The 16882-nt window shown below is 34.9% G+C and overlaps 2 protein-coding genes across 3 annotated transcripts in view; one reads left to right on the top strand and one right to left on the bottom strand.

The window, feature by feature from the left end:
* On the bottom strand, nucleotides 1-10440 carry LOC134244459 (GATA zinc finger domain-containing protein 14-like). 2 transcript variants are annotated; one of them, XM_062726728.1, is made up of 8 exons: nucleotides 10373-10440; nucleotides 6259-6383; nucleotides 5945-6076; nucleotides 4194-4271; nucleotides 1550-3396; nucleotides 1215-1390; nucleotides 628-806; nucleotides 1-332 (listed from the first exon to the last, which is right to left on the bottom strand). In XM_062726728.1, exons 2-8 carry the CDS (start codon nucleotides 6377-6379, stop codon nucleotides 88-90), a joined length of 2778 nt encoding a protein of 925 aa, XP_062582712.1. In that variant the 5' UTR covers nucleotides 6380-6383; nucleotides 10373-10440; the 3' UTR covers nucleotides 1-87. The 2 variants fall into 2 exon arrangements, with proteins under 2 accessions (XP_062582712.1, XP_062582713.1); XM_062726729.1 differs by having other exon boundaries at nucleotides 4194-4268.
* Nucleotides 10441-10661: 221 nt separating this feature from the next.
* Nucleotides 10662-16882, top strand: part of LOC134244458 (phosphatidylinositol 4,5-bisphosphate 3-kinase catalytic subunit alpha isoform-like) — a 38564-nt gene continuing 32343 nt past the window's right edge. Inside the window, exon 1 of the mRNA XM_062726723.1 lies at nucleotides 10662-10773. The gene's annotated coding sequence lies outside the window, so the exon portion shown is untranslated. The remainder of the gene's footprint in view (nucleotides 10774-16882) is intronic.

Below are 16882 nucleotides of genomic sequence, written 5' to 3'. Positions count from 1 at the left end.
AAATGGAAAATTAGGAGAAAAATAAACATTTTTGTTGTTTGCTCATCCAATAGAGGTTTCCATTTGAAGAACTTGTTTACTCCGGTTCTAACTGGCCACATCCTGTTGCTGCTCCTCTTCTGTTATCTTGTGATTAGCGTACTTACTCTTGTGTTTGCGACTGTCCATGTGTTGAGCAAACTGATTTTCACCATTAACTGTCACATTACAAATACTGCAGTAATACCCCCCACTCGGTGTTCGGAAGTTGGAATAATCTCGCCCTCGCTTCCGTGACTGTTGCGTCTGGATGGTCACAACATTGTGTTCTTCACTGGCTAATGCAGCAAGTGCTGATGAAGAAATTTCAAGTTATCAATGACTTTTCAACATTCAAACAGTTTTTATAAAAAAAAAAAAAGAAAGAATATAATATCAATGTTATGCATAAAAGACTTTTTCCATTTTAAACCTAAAACTGTATATAAAATCAAAAGTCTTCATGTCAAAAACTTTAAAAAAAAGATAAAGATTTCAATGTTTATTTTGGAATTGACAATAATTATCTCAAAATGAACAGTGTGTGTCAATTTCAACATCTTTTTAAAAACAATTAAGTTCTATGGTTTTACTTAATTCAAAATCTACCTCCTCTCCCCCTTCCTCTGCCCCTCCCTCTCCCTCCCCAGCCACCTCGATTTGAGTCGGACGCCCTCTCCAGGGACCTCAGTTTGCCTTTGTGTTTGGCTCCATTCAAATGAGACTGTAACTGTTCATTGCAGGTCACCTGAACACTGCACATCTTACACTCAAACACAGCACCATCTCTGAAATACACAGGAATTGTAAAATTTTCAGGATTTTAAAGACACTGACACACTGTGGGTATTGTTATTGAAATTGAAAAAATACTTCCACTATAACTATTTCTTCCTTTTTCTTATGAAAACCATTTTGTTGCTAATTTGAAACAATAAATACAGTTTACTTCTACATCCATTTTTATGTAATGCCAAGCTAAAAGGAGGTGTTTGTTCTTGATTCTTTTAACAATGTTCCAATATAGACTGATTAATAACACAAAACTGCAATCACTTCAAAATTTTCACTTAATGTATTTTTCTGAAAAGTTGCAACTACTGTGTCTAATATCAAAAAAAGGAAAACATTTTGTTGTTAAAATGCACCCAGATTCCAAATGTGTCACATATTATAAATATAGATACAGGACTTACATTTTGACATGTTGTTTGTCTGTCTCTGATATGTTAAGTATACCAGCAGCTCTCATTTTCTTTGCGTGATTCTTCCCCTCGTAATGTTGGATGGCCTGCTTTGGTGAGTTGAATGCGACTTGACACAATTTACAGTATACACGGTCATTCTCATCTTTCATCTTCTCAATGACACTCTAAAACATAAAACAAAAATATCCTTGAACCATATGTAATTGACGTTCGATTACCTATGTCAAAAATAACTTGATCACTTTTTATCATGTACTTAAATATCACTGGTGACATTTTATCACGTAATGTGTGAATTACAATAAGTTTTTTGGATAATGTACCTCACTGAGAGTCTGGTTACTTTCTTCCTTGGGAGCATCATCAGATTCTGATGCTGGGGTAACCTCAGTGACCAGATTTAACGTGGTCACAATATCTCCCTGGGCTGCTTTCCTAGCAAGAGTAGCCTCCAGTGCTGCAGACTGTTTATACAGCCTCACTTTCTTGGCATGGTGTTTACCATTGTAATGGGACTGGGCTTGTGATGGATGACTGATTGTTAAATTGCACAGCTTACAGAACAAGGGACTCATCATCTCTTCCAATGCCTTCTGAACCTCAGGGTCATCTATCAGATCGTCAGCTGGCTTCTTTTTCTTTGGAGCTGAGGGACCCGTTATGCTGTCTTTGGACGTGCTGTCTGGAAGGGTAGCTGTGGTGTCTTCTGAAGTAGTGACTTCAGATTTCACAACTACATTCTGTTTTGTGCTCTGTGTTTCAATCACAGTTTTTTGTGGATTTTCTACAACAGGTTCTTTTTTGACTTCAGTTGTTGCTGCTGGTTTTGAAGCTGCTGCTTTGACTCCTACCTTGTGTTCAACTTTACATGGCTTTTTCACTGGAGGCTGATCCTCAGCTTTCTCTGATTTCATATCAATTTTGTGTTTTTCTGTTTGTTTAATGTCTTTACTGTTATTTCTGTTGATAGGAGTTGATTTATTATCTCTATGAGTACTGTCTTTGCTTTCCCTCACATTCTGGTCTTTAAATGGTGATGGCCTCTGACTCTTCTCGAATCTGTTGTTGTTTTGTGGTAGACTTTGTACTCCTCTTCCTCTCCCTCTCTGATTTGGTCCACCATGATTCGGGGATGGTGGCTGGTTTCTGAAGCTTCCACCATCATCTCTATTTCTGCCTCTACTTGGACCACCACCTCTATCATAACCACCCCTCCTTGGACCTCTATCTCCTCTGCCTCGGCCTCCACCTCTTTCCCTACCATGATCCCCTCCTCTGGGATCTCTATAGCCCTCATGCCAACCTCTGCCCCAGTTCTCTTCCCTCCATGCTCTATCTGGATGCTGGTAAGGTTTGTAATATTCTTCTTCATTTGAATATACTTGATTGTATCCACTTCCTCTGTTATCATTATACCTTCTTCTACCTTCTTGACTGTCATGAGTATCATGAACTGGAGGCATTTGAGGTCTTTTTCTATAATCTTTATCCTCATATTGTCTCCCTGGATCAAAATTATCTCCTCTGTAACTTCCATGGTAAGCCCCTCTGTTTGGAACATGCCCCCCTCTTCCACCCCTGTCAGGTCTGGTTGCGTTGGTCCCTCTTCCTCTCCCTTCCCCTGTTGTGTCTGGCTGTTTCTCAGTGCTTGCTTGCTGGTGATTGTCTCTTCCATTACCAACTCCTTGTGCCTGTCCCCTCCCTCCCCTCTTTTCCAATCGAGGATCTCTTTGAGGAGCAGATTTTTGCTGTCCATTGGTACTGTTACCTCCACTATTGCTACTCCATGTCTTGCCATCTTGTTGACCTGTATAATTCTGACCATAAGTGCCATACCCATATGTTCCATTCTGATCCTGGGAGCTATCCCCGTACCCATAGTAATTCCCATAACTATCATAACCACTGCCGTAATAGTCACCATTGTAGTTAGTGGTACTGTAGGAGTCATAATTTGGCTGGTTCCCTGATTGTTGGTACTGGTTCCCTTGCTGGTACTGGTTCCCTGACTGATACTGGTTCCCTGTCTGATAACCAGAATAGTCGTAGTTCTGATTAGAATTGTAGTAGCCTGATGTATCTTGGTACTGGGAATAACTCTGTGTGGTGTTTGAAGATGTGTTGTAACTGGCTTGTTGTCCTTGAGAAGAATTCTGTCCATCATAATATCCTAGAAATCAACAAAATTCATCATCTGTATTTAATTGTCCTAATACATGTGCCTCAGAGCTTGGAAATTGAGAATATGAGTGGTTGTAACACATTTCATTTATGACTTAAGAATAAATGTAACCTAAGGAGTGGGACTGTTTAATAAATATTCAATTATTTATAAGTTGTTCAATGAATAAAGAAGCAACTGAAGTGTGATAATTAGTTTTTACCTACAAATAGAAATATGAACTATGGTTAGGTTACAAATTTGACAAATGGGTGTAGAAGACTTGGTAATTAAGTCATAGCAAATAATTAAACATACATTGAAAATAATAACCTGTGAAACGTAAACTGTCTTTGTAAACAGCTAGGGCAAGAGCTCTGTTTTAATTTGTTAATGTTGACAATTACTTGTAGTCATGGATCATTTCAGAGACTGTCCACAAACTGTGTTGTGCTTCTGTATAGGTACTTATTATTCTTAGTATTAAGAGAAATGTGCGATTTTCTTCCAGTGGATTTGGCAGAAGCAATAATTTTGCAGAATCATGACTCCAAGGGGAAAAAGTACATTTACGTTAAAAGAAATTTTCATCCATTTGCATTGTTTTGCTTAACAAAAAGAACAAATGCAGGAAAAAGTAAGCCACAAGCCACAAATCCCTTAAAAAGTGAAATTAAACTTTTTCTATTTATGAATTTACAACTTACTGGTGTGACTCTATCAAAAAGAACAAATGTAGGGCAAGTGATCCATATGTGTCCTTTTAATGAATAAAAATTTCTACTTAAGTATTCACTACTGTGTACCTTGATTATTGTAATTGTACTGGGAATTCTGGGTATTCTGTGGGGTAGACTGCTGACCAGCTGTGGTGTAACTTGCTGCTGCAAAAATATACACATGGACATTATATTTAATGCAAAATGATATGGCATAAAATAAAAGACTGTCACATAAAACGTTTAGTGGCATATGAATTGTTTAACTGTGACTTGTTTATACACAGAACTTTTTGTAAATCAAAATTCACATAATAATAATAAAGCATGTTCAAAAATAACAAAATATTAAGATTTAGAATATAATTGAAGACAATTTTTTATTTCTAAGTAAATTGCTGAATTGAAACTTATTAAACATTTCTCCTCAAAAATCTTGTTTTCTCAGCTAGAAAAAAATAATCCCCATTAAAAACTGACAGTAAGGATTAACTAGATATCATTGAGATGGTGCCCATCCCAAAAGACCCTGCTTTCAGCAATGTGCATGAAAATTTAAGGTAGTGGAAAAGGGATTTGACCTTGACCCAGAAACTTTGTTCAAGGTCACTGCTCAACCATTGACCAGTGGCACTCTGTGAGTTAAGTAATAGCCACACTGGACAAAGGGGAGAGAAGATATGCTCCAAACAAAGATTTCTCATATAATCATGCTTTGACCTTAACCTTTGACCTAGAAAAATGTTTCAAGATCACTGCACACCCTTTTCCCAAAGGGATTCTGTGGGTGAAGTATGAGCCAGATTGGGCGAAGGAGAGAGAAGATATGCTCCTGACAAAAGATCTTGGACGAATAGACGGACAGAAGGATGGACTGATGGATGGAACAGATGGACGGACAGATTGATCACTATAGGGTGCCTGCAGAGCAGGGTTGTGGCAACGCACTTTGAAAAAATTAAGCCCTTTGAAAATTTTTTTCAAAGTGCGTTAAAATTGGGACAAAATCAACGCACTTTGAAAAAAAATTTCAAAGTACGTTAAATTTGGGACACACTTCACGCACTTTGAAAAAAATTTTCAAAGTGCGTTAAGAGTGTACATAGACATTTTTAACACAGGGACATTTAACGCACTTTGAAAAAAAATGTATAAAACCAAAAATTCTAGACTAAGATTATAGTAACTGAGAGAATCAATTTGTAATAAATGTAGTTATATCTTTCGAAAAACTTTTTAATTTACATGTACTAATTTATAATTAACCTCAATGAGAACATGGAGAAAACGAGAAGGTCTCTCAGCTTAACTCTTTTTTTCTTATACACTGTACATAGCCGTCGGTAGCAAATTGAAAGTGGAGCCTCAGGCCCCCAAGAGAAGCCCCAATTTCCAATGCCTATATTACGTATATCTTTGCAAAACATTTGTGTGCCTAAGCCCCCCTTCCGGCACCGATGCCTATGCTACGCCAAATATATGTATTTGCATAACTGGTATAATGTTGAAAACTTTCAATAAATATTAGTTTAAATAAAATGCATGCAAACTGGAAAAAAAATAAGTACAGCAAAACATTTTAGAGAGAAAGAATTTTCAAAGTATGGAAAAATCAAAATCTCTCACTTTCAAATCCTGAAGTGACCTCATCACCGAAGAGTTATCAAACAGGTTCAATTATTTATCATAACTAAGATTTGCAAGAATTTTGACCTAGCCATACACATTTTTTCAAAGTGCGTTGATGTGGTCCCAAATTTAACGCACTTTGAAGATTTTTTTCAAAGTGTGTTGTAACGCAGGGTCCTAATAAAGAAGAGTCAGTTACAAGATAATACCTTGATATGAGCTGGCATTGCTTGGTTGATACATATACTGAGAATTTGTCCCACTCGCGGCACTGGTTGCTGTAGCAGTACTACCAGATGTTGACATTGGTTGATAATAGGAATTTTCAGCTGTTGAGTAACCTGGGTATACATGTATTGCATACTCTGAATACCATGACTGGTCATGCATTAATTCTCATAATTTACTTTAAAATGGTAAATTGAAGAAATACACATGTACTGATTAATCTAAAGAACAAACTGTAATTAAATTAATGGTATTAAATCAAAAGAAAGTGCTTTTTTTGAAGGAGTTTACTCACTCTGGCCATAGTGGACTGGTTGTTGCTGATACTGGTACCCCTTTGATGCCTGGGATGCCTTGTCCCCAGGAGGTTTTGGGGGTGGAGGTGGTGGTGGGGGAGATTCTTCACGTGTTGTCATTGTTCTACAAAAAAAAATCAACAGTGAAAACCTTATATTTGTTTACCCTAATAAAAATAAGGCTAAATTTTAGATCTCATTTTCTGGTTTAGAATATACGAGGGCCATTCAAAAATTACGCGGACTGTGCTATTATTTACTCTTACAGACGTCATATAGTTATAAAATTTCACAGAAATATGTATCTTAAAGATTCCAATAAATTTTGGGCAAAATTTCTGTATTTTAAAAAAATTCTACTAAAATTATCGGTATGTTGATATCGTTGATGGAGAGGTACGGCGCACGACAAAAAAATTGAAGCAAAAGCATGCGGATTCAAAAATTTAACTCATTGATTTTCTAAAATTTGCGATATTTTTCAACAATTTTCTGAAATGTACCTTTAAATTGTTCAATTATTATGTATTTAGATTTCGGACGTAATATTTGAAGTACTAACAGAAATATAGTGATTTTTCTCTGATGCGATTCCCGTGAAAACGACTGTGAAAATGACGTCTCCTGAATTGACGGCGCAACACACTTTTGTCAAAATATGTTTAATGCTCGAGATATCGGCAACATAGATCCAAAATATGCATAATAAAACATGTAGTAAACTAGGCTACTCGTGACATTTGCCCACAAATAGCAAACTGAAATTTTAGACAGTTAGACCTCTGTTAAAAGGCTATACGGGAGGACGGGAAGAAGATTATAGACGAAAAGTTAACTTTATCCGGACTGTAAAGAACGTGATTGAGAGTTACCAATATCACACTATATCTCATAAGTAGTTTTTGGTTTTAAAAAAAAAAAAAAAGAATATTCTTTACTTGTTTAATAGATTTTAAGCTTGACAAGAAATGGTGTTTTGATGTTGAGTAGATAAGGTAACTCAAACTATACAGGTACTCAAGGGAAAATGTTGAGAAAATGAAAGCTCAATCACATATTTTTTATAATGCTTGTGACGTCGAAGATTTTGCTGCGCCGTGACTCAATGATATGTCCTGAAAAATCACTCAAAATTAATACCAATTTACAACATTTTGATATGAAATTTTGAAGACCATATAAGTAAAGATTCTTTTATATCATTTGTGAAATTTTGCCCGATTATGTCGTCAAATATTTCTTCTGTGCAACAAGTCCGCGTAATTTTTGAACGGCCCTCGTACATGTAACTCTCATTCAACCCAAAAGGAAGTGAAAAATAAAAAAAGAACAAAAGACAAAATCAAATAGCATTACATCTTAAATCTTGTCTCCATAATAGTAACAGTTTAAATATTTAGTATAAAATATTTGAAAACATACTGTTATTAATTCATTTGCATATGAATCAATTTATAGATGAAATGTTATACAAATATTACACAGAAATGGGCAACAATACTTGACACAAGGGGTAAGGTTATATCTCCAAAATCTCATGCAAGCAATGAAGCAATCATTCAAGTCTTTAATAAATTATGCATTTTAAGCATTGAATGCTAAATTGAATATTGTCTGTCTTTTTATAGAACCTGTACTGACAAATTATCATATTATACTTTCATGTAAATTACTTGAATCTGATTCGTCGAGAAACATTTGATAAAAAACACTACTACCCGCTGAATAATGAAGCCGCGCCCTCCTGTGTAGCAACAGTCAACATTGCTTGACGACGGGTGGTATTCCAAAAAATAGCGACTGCGCGGAATTTATGCGCGCACGGTTTACTGTAATATGTTTTTGTATAAAACATTCAGTATAATATAATAAATATTGCATGTAGTTGAGTGTAACATTGAAAATTTTCACCCCTTGAAAATCATACATGCCAACTTTTGAAAATTTTCTTGGGGGAGATTGCGCGTAACAACATTTTTCGAAGTCCTTAATTCGCGGCATTTTGTCGTGAATAATAACTATTTGTAGGGTTTTATTTTTTAAGTATCAGTCTGCTACCTTGTATCATATATATCACTTCTTCAAAAAGTGTTTCCTTCTCTACTAACTTCAGCAAAAGCACAAATTAATACAATATCATTTGAAATTTAAAAAAAGACAATTTTATTCAAAATCATAAAATTTAATATGTTAATATAAACTTAAGATAAACATACCTCCTGCCTTAATATTACATGAATTAGGATGTTAAACTTTACAAATAAGCTGAAGCAAGTTAAGTTTATGCTGCAGTTACAATGTCCCAGGTTCCTGTTCATTGTCTGTTGGTAAATTACAAAGTTTATAAGGCTACTGTCACAGACACATTTTTTTTAAATCAGAGGGAATATTAAGAATTAATTTTCAACATTTTCGTTCAAAGTCTGCAAAGGCATGGTCTTTTCCTCTCTTTTTCTGAATCAGGCCTATTGGTTTGTACTTGCAGTTGCAAGCAAATATTTTCATGTTGGATTTTGGCAGTGTCTATTCCATGAAGTAGATAATTTAATGAGAAATGCCATATTTCCAAAACTTGGAAACCTTTCACAAAAGGTTTATATGTATATTGTTGAATTTTGCTGTAAAGTGTGAACTCTCACAAGTTTGTCAGTTTGTATCCTGTCGTGTGTATTTCTAAAATTTCCACATCTGGCTTTATTGTCAAAGTTAATATACACTGTTAATGAGAATCAGGAGCAATTAAATCCACTGTAATGACTAGTAGCACAGTTGACACCTTGTTGATTACCTGTTATCAGCGGCAATAAACAGATATCTTACCGATAGACATTGTAACAGCCATGTTTTCTGCACACGGAAATACTGTATTATTCAAACCGATTCGGTAAAAAATCCGAATTTTCGAAAAATCGGTAGATACGTGGTCAAAAAATAAATCGGTAGACAAGCGGTAGACAGGGTTCAAAATCGGTAGACTCCCGAAAAAATCGGGAAAGTTGGCATGTATGCGAAAATCATTGTCAACCTCGGCTGCGCCTCGGTTGACAATGGTTTTCTTGGGATGAAAATTTTCAATGTTACACTCAACTACATGCAATATTTATATAATACCATTTTGGCGTACATTAGTAGAGTGTAATTTGGCATTTTGTGTTTTACTCCAATTTCATGTGACATGAGAATATGACTGATATATAAGTACAAACATATGATATCTACAGTTCATTGATTGAATATCAGGAAATGAGCCTTCCCAAGGTATTTGCATGGTAAACTGGAATGAGTTAAATGTTAGCAAGGCCCACATCTGCACAAAGACAGAGGGCAGGCTCGTTTGAGTCGTTTCCTTGTAATTCAGTCAACAACATTTTGTTGCATATTTTTTTTCTTTTTATTCTGTCTTATCAATAAATTTTCTCTGTATTTCTTGTCATAATTCATAAACAGCATTAAAAAGTTAAAACTGGATATTTTTGACATAAAATCTACAATGTATGTAATTTCGCTAAAAATGGAGTGAGTCTGAGACAGGAAAATATTTTCTACTACAGCACAACTTCCCGGCATTATAGCTGCAATAATGTAGCCCTCTCCCATTTTTTACTCGATATCAGATTTAAAATGAATTGGAGAGGGCTACATTATTGCAAGGCATTACAGATCATTTCAGACTAACTTAACAGTCTAAAAGCCGGGGTTTGCTCTGTATAAATTATTGAGAAATATCGAAATATTCAAAAAATCTGGAATTATCAGAACTCTTGATAGAGTCTAACTCCTTAACGGAAGAAGAACCGATACATTTTATAATTTTACATTTGAAATGAACAGATGAAGTGAACACTACCAAATGTCAGCTCAAGAAAAACTTTTGAGAAAGGAAACCTAATACTTAAGATCACAATTTTAAACCACCATAACTTAGAGCCAATTTTATTCAATTTATAATAAGAGACTAATAGTTTAATGACTAGGGGGTAAACTGAGATAATTCGAGTTGAAACACATTGTTTTAGTCTTTATCGTGTCAACAATGAATAGATTATATAAATCGTATTTCGAAAACAATCAGATTGAAAAGAGAAATGCTAAAAGCCCATTGACGATATTTACATGCTTGTGACTGCAAACAAATTTGGTGAGAAAAAAATTCTTTTCCGCTGCAAGTCGGCGAAAAAATGGTTTGGCTATTATACGAAGCACACCTTATCGTACAACTACTAAATAAACTTTCAAGATTGCAAAGGGAAAAATATTAAAATTAAATTTCTTTCACATATTTTGGTCAAGCTGATCATTGCATTTAGCTATTACCTAAAAAATCTCTCTTTTTTTAGTTTATCTAATTGGAATAATTAGATCTAATACGTAAAAAATGTTTCCGAATCAGTAGATTCCACATTTAGTGTTCACACTTCCGGTGGGATGAACAGATTTTCTGAGAACTTAGATGATAAACAAGTTGTTTTTGTCATTTGTCCCACATGAATTTCTTGAGTATAACACTATAGAGGGTAAGTTTTAGATACGTTTTTTATTATTTAATAGGAATTAGCAGTCGTTGAGTTTTTCTCTAATCACTCAATTCTTTTTTGTTGTTTCTAATTTTTTTTTCAATCTAGTCAGATAGTATCATGCATGCTTATTAAGTTGAAATCCTTTCACCACATGGTCACAAATGCACAACTGCATTACAAAACAAATGATGATACATATATTTTTTGTAAATTTTTGGACATTGAAGTGGTCAAGCGAACACTAATTAAGAATGTTTTTAGCTCACCTGAGCCGAAGGCTCAAGTGTCACTGAGCTTTTCTGATCACATTTTGTAACCGTCATCCGTCCGTCTGTCCAGCTGTCTGTCTGTCCGTCCGTCTGTAAACTTTTCACATTTTCGACTTCTTCCCAAGAACAACTGGGCCAATTTTAACCAAACTTGGTACAAAGCATCCTTCAGTCTATGCGAAAGTCACCGGACCATCGGTTTTTACCGGTAAAATTTAGGTCTAGTCGGTAAAAAATTTCAGTCTACAGGACCAAATGTCTGGTAAAAAATAAGGCAAAATAAATCTAAATTAAGAGGTACACATGGTCCAATTCCCCACAAATATCCTTTATTTGACCAATTTAGCAGTAATACCTGATTAATTTTTAAGTATTACAACCCTGTCATGATCGTTTTCATTCTAATTCGAATTTCCTCTGTCAACGGTTTTAGAGATCTTTAGATAGCCCATACGTAGATTTGGTTGGGAAAATATTTAGACAGCTTATACGTAGATTCGGTTGGGAATTTTTTTTGTCCCCCGCTTGAAAAGTGGGGGATATTAATTTGGGTTTGTCCGTCCGTCCGTCCGTCTTTCTGTCTGTCTGTAACGCTTTCGTTTCCACACGATATCTCGAGAACCCTTTGAGCTTTTGCAATGAAATTTAGCATAGCAACTCCCTATGGACTAAAGAAGACCCCTATTGATTTTGAGGTCAAAAGGTCAAAGGTCAAGGTCATAAATAAGCAAATTCTGTCTGTTAAAACACTTTCGTTTCCACACGATATCTCTAGAACCATTTGAGCTATTGCAATGAAATTTTACATAACAACTCCCTGTGGCCTAAAGAAGACCCCTATTGATTTTGAGGTCAAAAGGTCAAAGTTCAAGGTCGTAAATTTATACATTCTGTCTGTGTGTAACACTATCATTTCCGGGCGATATTTCAAGAAGATTTTGAGCTGATGCAATGTAATTTTATACCAAAACTCTCTAGGACGTCTCTCGCTCCTCTCAAAGTGCCCCGCCCCGTTTGTTTTATTAGTATTTATAGTATTACATGTCGCTATTTTTAGCGCAGGGGCATCAGGAGAGTTATTGCGTATAAAACAGGTTCTCGGCAGACTTTATGTTCTTATTACATCTATTAGAACTGTTTAATAAAGGCTAAATAAAACAAACACCATGGATTGTGTAAAATTTTGAGAATACCGAACATGAAAACATGAATATATACATGTATGTGACTTCAGTTCTGCATATACTTCACTCTGTGTAAAGCGACTCCGTGGTCTAGTGGTTATGTCTCTCGCTTCAAATGTGAGAGGTCCCGGGATCGAATCTCGGTCGGATCGTTCTTTTTTCTTTCTTTTTTTTTTTAAATACTTTTTTTTTTTACTAAATGATAGTATTCAGCATGTGAAATGAAAAATCTATGAGGTTATAAAATCATCATTACAGTGTGATAAATATTCCATATGAAAAAATCTTCTATACACATAATAAAGAATAAGCAATCAAATCTTTATATGCATATTGACATACATGTATTTTATTTCCTTCAGTATACATGTATACAATCTCATTTAATAATTCTACAAATTCAGTCAGGGGGAGCCGACTTTTTCCCTAAGCGGGGGACACGAATTCTCTGAATTAGCTTGTTCAAATGATTATTGAACTTGAGTAACCATAATGAGTTGTTTCAGGAAAAATAAATATGCATTGAAAGTGCATATTAAATTTAAGAAAATATTTGATACAGTGTATGTTGTATAAGGTGTCAAATTTGAAGGAAAAAATGCATACAATTGTATTTAAATAGATACCTTTTACAAAGGAAAATTATAAATAGATAACTCGTCCATTTCACTCTGAATTTATTTAAGGTTAAATTTCACAATGAGAATTAACCCCATCCCACCCACCCTCTCAATTTCAGTATCATGATGTATAGATTTAAAGGAAAAAAGTCGGTCTGGTAAAAAATTGCTTGGTCTGGTAAAAATTTTATTTTTACCAGACATTTTGTCCTGTAAAAATTTTTAACTTTCGCGTAGATTGATCCTTGGGTAAAGGGGAGTTTAAATTGTTAAAATAAAAGGCCAAGTCTCTTCACAAGGGGAGATAATCAGGAAAAGACAAAAATAGGGTGGGTCATAAAAAAATCTTCTTCTCAAGAACCACTGGGCCAAAAACTCTGAAACTTATATGGAAGCATTCTGGGGTAGTGTAGATTCTAAATTGTTCAAATCATGACCCCCGGGGGTAGGGCGGGGCTGCAATAGGGAATCAAAGTTTTACATAGAAATATATAGGAAAAAAATTTTAAAATCTTCTTCTCAAGAACCACTGGGCCAGAAAAGCTGAAACTTTTGTGGAAGCATCCTTGGGTAGTGTAGAATCTAAATTGTTAAAATCATGGCCACCGGGGTTGGGCGGAGTCACAATAGGGAATCAAAATTTTACATAGAAATATATAGGAAAAAAATTTTGAAATCTTCTTCTCAAGAACCACTGGGCCAGAAAATCTGAAACTTATGTGGAAGCATTTTGGGATAGTGTAAATACTAAATTGTTAAAATCATGACCCCAGGGGATTGGGCGGAGCCACAATCGGTAATCAGATTTTTACATAGAAATATATAGAAATAATTAAACTTTAAAAATCTTCTTCTCAAGAACCACTGGGCTAGAAAGGCTGAAACTTATGTGAAAGCCTCCTGGGGGTAGTGTAGATTCTGAATTGTAAAAATTGTGACATGGTAGTGGGGGGTATGGCGAGGCCACAATAGGTTTTACAAAGGAGGAAATCTGGTAAAGAACGGCATCACCAAAGTTACTCAGGTGAGCGATGTGGCCCATGGGCCTCTTGTTTTTGATTTGTTTTATTTATTTCTTTTTACATTGATGTCATTCAAAATGCATTTTTCATCTTACGGTACACTGTATCATGAGTTGTCACTCCCATTCATAGATATGTGGTAATGTAAGATACATGGCATCCTACTAGCCTGATCTATAGGGTTATTGCTAATCTGTCTGATTGGAGCAAATGTGAAATGTGTGGCAACCCAATGAACAAAGCTAATTTTGCAGTGTGACAGGTTCTACATTTTTGGGCTTTTTTTTTAATCCTCAAGATTGATCAGGAATCAGGTCCAGCACAATCAGCATGATAGTACATTTAGCTATGTAGCTGGAATTACCTACTGTAGCACTATTTCATTTATAGCTTTGTTTAGCTATTTCAATGCAACTTTTCACAATTTTGGTTTTATTAAAAAATACAAAAAAATCACAAGCATATATATATGACTATCAATATTAATACTAGGGATGTTTCAAAAAGCATGCAAAGACAGAGATAGTTAAATCATTGCTGCATTTGATCACAGGAGTTCGCGTACCTATCAATTTTGCTGAAATTTTCGGTAAATAAAAAAGATACGTAATACCTATAATAATAAAACAAGTAGTGCAACCGTTGTCCGCGACACCATGACGTGACGTCACGGGCGGTCCATTTACCCAAAAGGAACAAAAAAAAAACAATCATACACAATTAACTAGAGATAACGATATTACGTTTAGATATGAGTACAAGTACTTGTACCTCCCCCGTTTTAAATTTTCTTGAATGTCTGCTAACTTGTCTCTGGTTTCTTTTCGCATATGACCTCAATCATCTAGATTAGCATTTCAGGCAGTTTTGTTCCTTTTTGGGTAAATGGACGCGCCCGTGACGTGATATTTGAGCGAAGTTGTGGAGAAGTGTCACCGCTGCTGCTGTATAACATGCGTTTGAAATCATATGCATTAAGAGCCATAAAGAATGGTCCCTTCCAAAAAGATTGGTTTGTGTTTTATAATTTTCGATTGAAGATTAATTGTGCGACAGCCTTGATATTAAGCGAGGGGTTCCCAGGTGACCTAAAATGCGTTGCACTCCTTGTGTTATTATGTTCCCCAAACGGAGTTTGGGAACATATTGTTTTTACTCGGTTTCTTATTATTATGTTCCCCAAACGGAGTTTGGGAACATATTGTTTTTACTCGGTTTCTTATTATTATTATTTTTTTTCTTATTTGTTCTCCGGTACTTTTTTGTCCGCGAGTGTTCTCAGAAACTGTTCACCCAACTGACCTAAAACCTTTTTAGGGTTAATAGGTGTGTAGTGTAGGTGTGCGGAACGAAGGTCATTTTGCGCGCATACGCCTGCACGTGTGGGCGCGTGATATGAGTGAAATGACTAATATATTTAAAATAGGGATGTCAACGAATATTCGAATATTCGAATATTCATTCGATGAGTTGATATTCGAATATGAATTTATGATTCGAATATTCGTTTTTAAGTATACAAGCATTAAAAAGAGAAAAAAAAGCCGGGCAAGTTTTATTAGAAATTGAATCAAGTTTGTACAAAATTAAAAAAAAACACTCCTCTTGGATTACCTGAAAGGTGTGAAGAGTGCATCCATTTTAGTAGTTTATTTATTTGTTCACTTAATTAGTGGTATAGTAGTGTCCAGTACTTACAATCAGCTTGTATTGTAAGGACAAAGTTTTACAGTAAACACACGGACCCTTTGTTTATGTAAATATCATTAAAATCATTATCAGGAAATTAAGATTAGCAAAAAGTATTTGATTTAAATGTTTCACCGTTAGATAATTGTTCTGCTTGGTATGAGTTTGTAGGAGTTATCGATGTAGACTTTAGTAAGACGATCAATTAATCTGGAACATACTAAAGAATCTTGAATTTTCAAAAAACAATCATTACATTTTGGATATATATTATTCAATATAATTAAAAAATATATATAATTGCAGTGCATTTACCGCACTCTACTTGAGTTTTTATTTCAAAATAATGCCATAAAACCTATACTACTTGATAGGAGAGTAAAGATTTATATATTTAATAATGCAAGATGTATCTATTTTATCGAATATTCGAATATATTCGAATACTTCTATCGAATATTCGAATATCAATCATTGACAATTTTGACATCCCTAATTTAAAATAGCCATAACTTTAACATTTTTCGATGAAATGCTTTGAAACTCATTATGTAAGAATATATTAATAGTGTACATAATGTGACACTGTCAAATTAGCACGAACTCACGCGCATGCACGTGAGCTTCGCTCTGATTGGCTAAAACAAAAATCTCAGTATCTTCTCTGTTTTTTGACGAAATGCTTTGAAATTTAAAACGTAGTCATGAATTAGGATATCCTACAATATAATATAGAAAAAATTTCATGAAATCACGCGCATGCACGTGTGCTGCAATCTGATTGGCTGACACTTTAAATGACTATATCGCCTTTGTTTTTTGTCGAAATGCTTTGAAATTTGAAACATAGTCATACATTAGGATGTCCTGCAATATGTTATACAAAAAATTTCAAGAAATTACGCGCATGCACGTGTGCTGCGATCTGATTGGCTGAAACTTTAAATGACTATATCTCCTTTGTTTTTTGACGAAATGCTTTGAAATTTAAAACATAATCATTCATTAGGATATCCTACAATGCGATATAGAAAAATAATCATGAAATCACGCGCATGCACGTGTGCTGCAATCTGATTGGCTGAAACTTGAAATGGCTATAACTCCCTTGTTTTTCAACCAAACAGGATGGGATTCAGAACATAAATAAATATAAGGGACTCCTACAAGAAGGTATGGTCATCATGCACGTGCACGCACGTGCGTGCATTTGGAACGAATGAAATAAGAAATACACTTGAATGAGTGATTTTTAATACTTTTGGACTGAATGCTTTCACATATAGTATATTACAGGGAATATGGAACTAAAAGGGAGTTGG

Source organism: Saccostrea cucullata, unplaced genomic scaffold (genome assembly GCF_032062105.1).
Source record: "Saccostrea cucullata isolate Sc308-1 unplaced genomic scaffold, CSIRO_AGI_Scuc_v1 ctg359, whole genome shotgun sequence".
NCBI classification, from domain to species: domain Eukaryota; kingdom Metazoa; phylum Mollusca; class Bivalvia; order Ostreida; family Ostreidae; genus Saccostrea; species Saccostrea cuccullata.
This window is presented reverse-complemented; position numbering and strand designations above follow the sequence as displayed.

Bases quoted from the DNA above. Each gene is read 5' to 3' on its own strand.
- LOC134244459 (XM_062726728.1), bottom strand. From the start codon at position 6,379: ATGACAACACGTGAAGAATCTCCCCCACCACCACCTCCACCCCCAAAA. The intron at 6,077-6,258 runs GTGAGTAAACTC...ATGTATACCCAG, and splicing joins ACCAGTCCACTATGGCCAGA to GTTACTCAACAGCTGAAAAT. The intron at 333-627 runs GTAGATTTTGAA...TTTCTTCATCAG, and splicing joins CAGAGGAAGGGGGAGAGGAG to CACTTGCTGCATTAGCCAGT.